The following is a 6,074-nucleotide window of genomic DNA, read 5'->3' on the forward strand; positions in this document are numbered from 1 at the left end:
TGATCGCCTGTTGTTGGATCATTAAAGTTTGTGTCCGAGGTTTTTCGTCTTCTTACTATCCGGCGTGCTAGGAGTCTGGATCAAGCAACATAGTTGGGGATAGAATATTGTCACAGTCCGCATATCTCACTGTTTGCTCGCTACGTGGTCCAACCGTAACACCTACCCAAAGGACACTTGCTGTGCGCAGCCGCATCAGGAGTGAGATAGTAATGCCCTACTACCTGCGCCCTCAGGCCAGACCGGCCCCCTTCAGCCAATTAGGTCAGATTATCGAGTCATTGGTTCCGGTAAGGCCCCAAGAAAACCAGTCTTGCGGTTCAGACTTTCGAGTCACAGGCTAGAGGCAGGGTCCCTGAACAAAACCCTACATCCTCCCACTGCCTTGTGGATCAGACTATTGAGTCAAAAGCCCAAGGTGGGTACCCTTCTTCAGCCTGGGTAATCGGGAAGTATCATTTGCCCTTGCAGCTCACCGGTCTTCCTCCTCATCGCCTTCCAACGCATCGTACAATGCAGTGCAATCAACCCATCTTCCACCCCCTAGTCACTGTTCCGTGTCTCCACCACCGCCCAGAAAAATAAACTAAAATAATCACCTACTAACCTCAAAAGATCTAATCCACGTCACAGCCTTCATTGCCCGTACTCTGTGTCGAATTGGGCAACAGGCATCTTTTGCTGAAACCTTAATTTCCCTCTCCATCGATGTATGTCAACGAAACACGCAAACAAGATCCCATTTCGGTCATGCTCCTCAAGTCGCTGAGGGGCGAGCGCAGATGTTCCACATTTCACTTTAAAGAGAATCGGTGATCCTGACGCAATGGCTCGTGGTATCTACGGTGTGGGAGTTACACTCAGCCACAATGCTGAAAGCGCATTATTGGATCGGATCCCAGTACACACTCGCTTTTGCGCTGTGCGGTTGTCTGGCTCAATTAAGATTAAAGCAGGTTGATGCGGTAAACGATGTTTGTCATATCAGCAGATCTGAGACTGAGCAGGAAGAGTTTTATCAAGATCTTGCTTCGTTAAGCAAGAAGGACAGATATAGTAATCCTGGCGGATGATATGAATGCCCAAGTTGGACGACTAAGTCCGGAAGAAGCACAGTTAGGTCATGGGTTTGGGGTCGATACTGAGTGTACGGATAATGGAGAGTGGCTTCTTCAGTTGTGTGCAGATCATCGTCCGCTCGTGGCCAGTACGAACTTCCAACAGAAACCCACACAGCGAGTTACTTTAAGACCACCTAAGACAAAACAGTCGTGGACTCGACCGGACCATATGACTATCAGTTACCGATGGAGAACCTCAGTTAAGGATTGTCGTTCCTTCTGGGGTACGCAAATTGATTCTGATCATGCCGTCATGCGGGCCCGCTTAGCACTTCGGTTTCCGTCTGCACTACGCGTGCCTAAAGAGAGCAACTCCGTTGATCAACTTCGACAAGTTTCAGTACCTCAAGAGTATCAAGCTGACCTGGCTAGAAAGCTACCGTAAACGCACAGTTATGTGGACGACGAAGATTGCTTGGTGGATGAATGGAGGCGAGTTACAGAAGCAATGCTCTCATCTTTCAGAACTGCGTGCCCAACCCATCTGACTCGACGCAATGAACACTGGATATCTTCAGTTTCAGCAGATCTTATTGCTTCCAGAAAGGCCATACCAGCAACTAGTGACTATGATGCGCACATAGATCCATCAAACACCCGATAATCAGGAGCTTAAAGAATGACAGAGGACGTTAGCGGATTTCGAAGGCCCACTAGATGGAAAAAAGCCTTCGCTGCGGGTAACAGCCGCGCTATGTTTCAACTGATCCAATCGGCGGGTCAAAAGAAGGTAGGTGTCAGTGAGACAAGATGCGAAAAAGAAGGAACAGCAATTCACTCCATCAATCACCGTCTTGATGGGTGGGCTGAGCACTTCCAAGAACAGTTCACCTGGTCTCCTTCAACACAACCGCTAGAAGAACCAACCGGCCCGAATGGAACAATGACACCAACCCACGACCAGCAACCGAAATCCAGCGTGAGGTTTTAAATCCTGAAGCGCGACAGGGCACCTGGCCCTGGGCAGTGCAAGTCCCAAACAGCGTGACCTATGGATCGTGATTAATTTATCTGTTGTTGGTGTTAGGCGGAGTTTCAAACGGACCCCGCTTTACCGTTCGCATTTAGGCGCTGCTACGGTCAACAAACACAAGCAAGAGCGACCAAAAGTTCGGGACGGTTGCCGGTCCGGCATCAGGCCGAAGTCTGACGGGTCAAAAGTCTGGACCCAACAGCCAATCAGCACACAGTATTGGTGGAATGGAGGTAGCCAATGGCGCATCCACAAGGCGCCTGAATTTCCAGGTTGTCGCCACTTACACTAAGTTTATGATGCGCTGTTGAAGTGTTCTTGACTCAGTTCTTGGGAGGTCCAAACAGGGGACTAAGCTGAAGAAAACACCGTTATTAAAATTGGTGAACGCGAACCACCGCTGCTCCGACCTTAACAGCACAACTCGGTTACTAGTCGGTTATAGGGCGGTTAAAGTCGGTTGTTTGACGGTTATTCAGCCGTGTAGCTATCACGCAATCAACATGAAGTGTTGTTGCCACACTTATTCATATAAGCGTTTCGTATCATATAAAGCGTTAGCGTAAAACAAAAATGCATTATTCCAATTGATTTCCAGAAAGCCGTTCTGATATTTTTTTTGTTTATCTGCATCAATGCTTAAGTAAATGGCCGTAGGCACTAAGCCCATCTCCTGGATCGCTCCTGCTGTCTCCGCGTGTCCGCGAATTTTTATCTCTATGAATGGTAAGTCACAGGTGCTGATACATGCTGATACATGTATGACAACAATAGCCTTCCAAACGCGGTTTGCTCATTTCCAGTTGGACACTTAACCGCAAAATGAAACGTGCTAGAAAGCGACAGAGTTTCGTCAACTGCTGTTACGGTCGCGGTACGTTCGAAATCGGTTTCGTTTTTCCCTGGTGCAAATTCGTGAAAAAACTTTTTCGTTGTTCAATCTATTCACAGAGTACACACGAGTAATTTTTGAATTTTATTACTCTAGCGAGACATTCGAGAGATAACGCTTTATATTTTGCGCACACTTGCTATTTTACATCTAGTCCTAAACATGACATCAATTTATACCGATTGCCTCTGCAGCCATTGATAGACCACAACAGATGTGGGCGAAATGGCTGCCTGTCGAACGTCAAAGGCGGTATACAATGCCGCACATGCAAGGTCTAGTGGCATTTCAAATGCACGGGATTACAGGACGACCAGATAAGCCGATTAGCTAACTCTCCTGACCCGTTTGTCTGCGCCAGCTGCCTCTACATCAAGGGTGCGATGCATACCGCAGCGAAGAGGAGAGTCCCCCGAAACGTACCCAATCCCCAATGCAGCTTCAGAAAGACCACTGCCAGTGTTCCGCTTTAATCGTGATACTCGACGCCAAAATAGAGCGTCTTTCAAAGGCACTGGAGGACTCAGGCGCTAAGAATGCAGCAACCTGAAGGAAAGTTGACAAGGAACGTTCCCCGCTGAACCGACAAATCGCGACATCCATTCCGGGCCCCATGGCAGCGAAGAAAGTCATACAACTTTCTGACGCAACTATAAAAACCGCCACAGCGTCTCTAGTGGACAGGCGCCTAAGGGAAAACAGACTGATATTCTGAGGGTCATTCTCCGGAAAAACCGCGCCAGCGAAGCTGGCATAGTCGATACTCAGCAAGCCCGATAAATTGCTCCACGCAGAATGGCTACGCCAGAAGGGAAGTAACCGAACCCTTGGACATCTAGTCACTCTTTCTTCCCCATCCGACGTACAGGAGATCCTGGAGCGGACTGACAGCATTCAAAAGGCCAACCCAATGATCAGGCGCCTATCTGAGGATCGTCCTCTAGACGCGCGCAAGATTGGTCACAACAGGTCAGGAGTGGAAGCACGAAACAGGCTTCCACCGGGCACTAAACCAGACGACCCCAAACTCATGACCAAGCCGATTGTGGTCATATCCCCCTGTGCTCCCGAAAGCAGGCCGATGAAACCAGCTGGTTCTCCGGACAGCAGTTTTTATTCGACCACCACAGGCCTCTCGCCCACCAAAGGCAGGGACGCCCTGGAGGAGACAAATCCCACATGCAAGCAGCGCCCAAACTACGTGGAGCTATCAACGCTTATCTCCGTATCAGAGGGCACAGCTGCAGCCGCGCACTCGTCAACAAAGTCGCAGCCTCTGAACTGGACTGAGTCAGATGTGCGGGGACAAGGAGCGAAGCCAAGCTCTAGCTCCACTCCGTCAAAAGCGGCATCTCTGCTTGTGGACCCCACCGTCGCCCAGTACCCCGACACCCAAAGCCATAAACATGACTACAGCCATCCGGAAAACTCCGCGTACATGCAGGTGGCCACGCTGATCGCTGGCGGATCGGGTGTCCACACATACCCGAAAAAAGAGCGACTGCAGCCAAACGAGCCACATAAAAGTCGCCAGATTAGAAAACTGCTGGCTGGCTTCAAGGAGCAGTCCTCCGAGAAAACGAGCCTCTTGGGAGTGCCACCAAAGTCACTACTTCTTGGTGTCACCACTCGGCGCTCAGGGCCCCAAAGAGACACTTTTCCGGCCAAAACACCCAAGGATCCATAAAGGCGAAAGCTGGCAGGAAACCTTTGGTCAACAGCAAATCTAGTCGACGAAAAGGGGATGCTGAAAGAGCTACAAACAGCATCGGTAGAAATTTTCGCCCAAGGGGGAAAACTCCGTCCCCGAAAGCTAAAAGGCTCGAGCAAACCGAGCTCCCACGGAACGAAAAAAACCCCGCAGGCGAAAAGCACCCCCGGAAATCACAAAGACAGGAAGAAGACAACACCGCTCCAGAGGCCCCCTTAGAGCCTTGGATTCGGACTCAAACCCGGTCTGCCAACTAACCTGGTCACTCACCTTTCGGCTCCTGACCCTCGGAGGCAGAAGAGACTGTGTTGAAATGCTTGTACACAAACTGCTTCAGCCTTTTCAACAAACTTGGCGATGTCAAACAGTCAGCTTGCTTTAAACAACCGTCCATAATCGCACTGACAGAGACCTGGCTCACACCGGATGTCTCTGACGCGAAGATCTCGATAGACGCTTACTCTATTTTTCGAGCTGACTCAAAACGAGGGAGGGCTGGTGGGGTTGCTCTGTACTTACATGCGGCCCTACCAATCCCGATTGTCCTCACTGATACCACCCCTGCACTCTTTTTTCGATGCACTGTGGGTCCAAGCCCACTGTGCGGGTCTGATTCTCTCCTTCTCTGTGTGGTCTACCGTAGCCCCTCGAGTCCACCTGAAGATGACCAATTCCTCATACACACCCTCGAGCAACTCTCCTTCAACTACCACTTCACTCATCTCCTGCTGGTAGGTACTTCAACGGTCCACAGGCCTCCTGGGTGGAGCTCCAGCGCGTCGAATCAGGCGGACTTTTTGCAGCGCGCTGTTTGAAGTCGTTCAACAGAGCGCTTGGACCCAACATGTCGCTGCACTCACCAGATATCGTGCAGGCCAACTACAATCCCTCCAGGATTTGGTCATCACCAGCGAAAGACACCTCGTTGATCAGGTAACAATTAACGCTCCACTGGGGCATATCGACCACTGTGTTCTGATCTTTGATTTCATCTGCTATTGGGCGAGAAATCCCAAACCTTAAACGTGGTTTCGAGACTCCTGCCGTGCAGCCGTCTCAGGAATGCGTGTCTTTCTTGAACAAGTCACACTGAGACCAACTCCAGTGGAAGAACTATATACGACCATTGTCCAAAAATTTCACGAGGCTGACGCGACGTTCGTCCCGAAAAAACCAGCACGCACTCGGATGAACCGCAGGCTTCCAACAAGGATTCGGCGACTTCTGGAAAAAAGGTCCCAACTCTTTTTCAAAAAGTTGACTATAGGGGATACAGAAGATGAGCTGATATTTCGTAAAACGCGGAACCGCTGTAAATCAGAAATCCGCCGATGGAACATACGAAAACAGGCCACCATTTTGGACCTCGCCCGAAAA

General features: G+C 50.0%; 1 protein-coding gene across 1 annotated transcript in view; it reads right to left on the minus strand.

The window, feature by feature from the left end:
* The window catches only part of T265_07694 (hypothetical protein), a gene marked incomplete at both ends in the record, with an annotated part of 16,850 nt that extends 15,177 nt beyond the window's left edge, over positions 1–1,673 (minus strand). The window contains one exon of the mRNA XM_009173282.1: positions 1,563–1,673. Coding sequence (XP_009171546.1) covers positions 1,563–1,673 — 111 coding nt within the window. The remainder of the gene's footprint in view (positions 1–1,562) is intronic.
* Between the last annotated feature and the right edge of the window lie 4,401 nt (positions 1,674–6,074).

This window comes from Opisthorchis viverrini (assembly GCF_000715545.1).
Source record: "Opisthorchis viverrini unplaced genomic scaffold opera_v5_182, whole genome shotgun sequence".
Taxonomy (NCBI): domain Eukaryota; kingdom Metazoa; phylum Platyhelminthes; class Trematoda; order Opisthorchiida; family Opisthorchiidae; genus Opisthorchis; species Opisthorchis viverrini.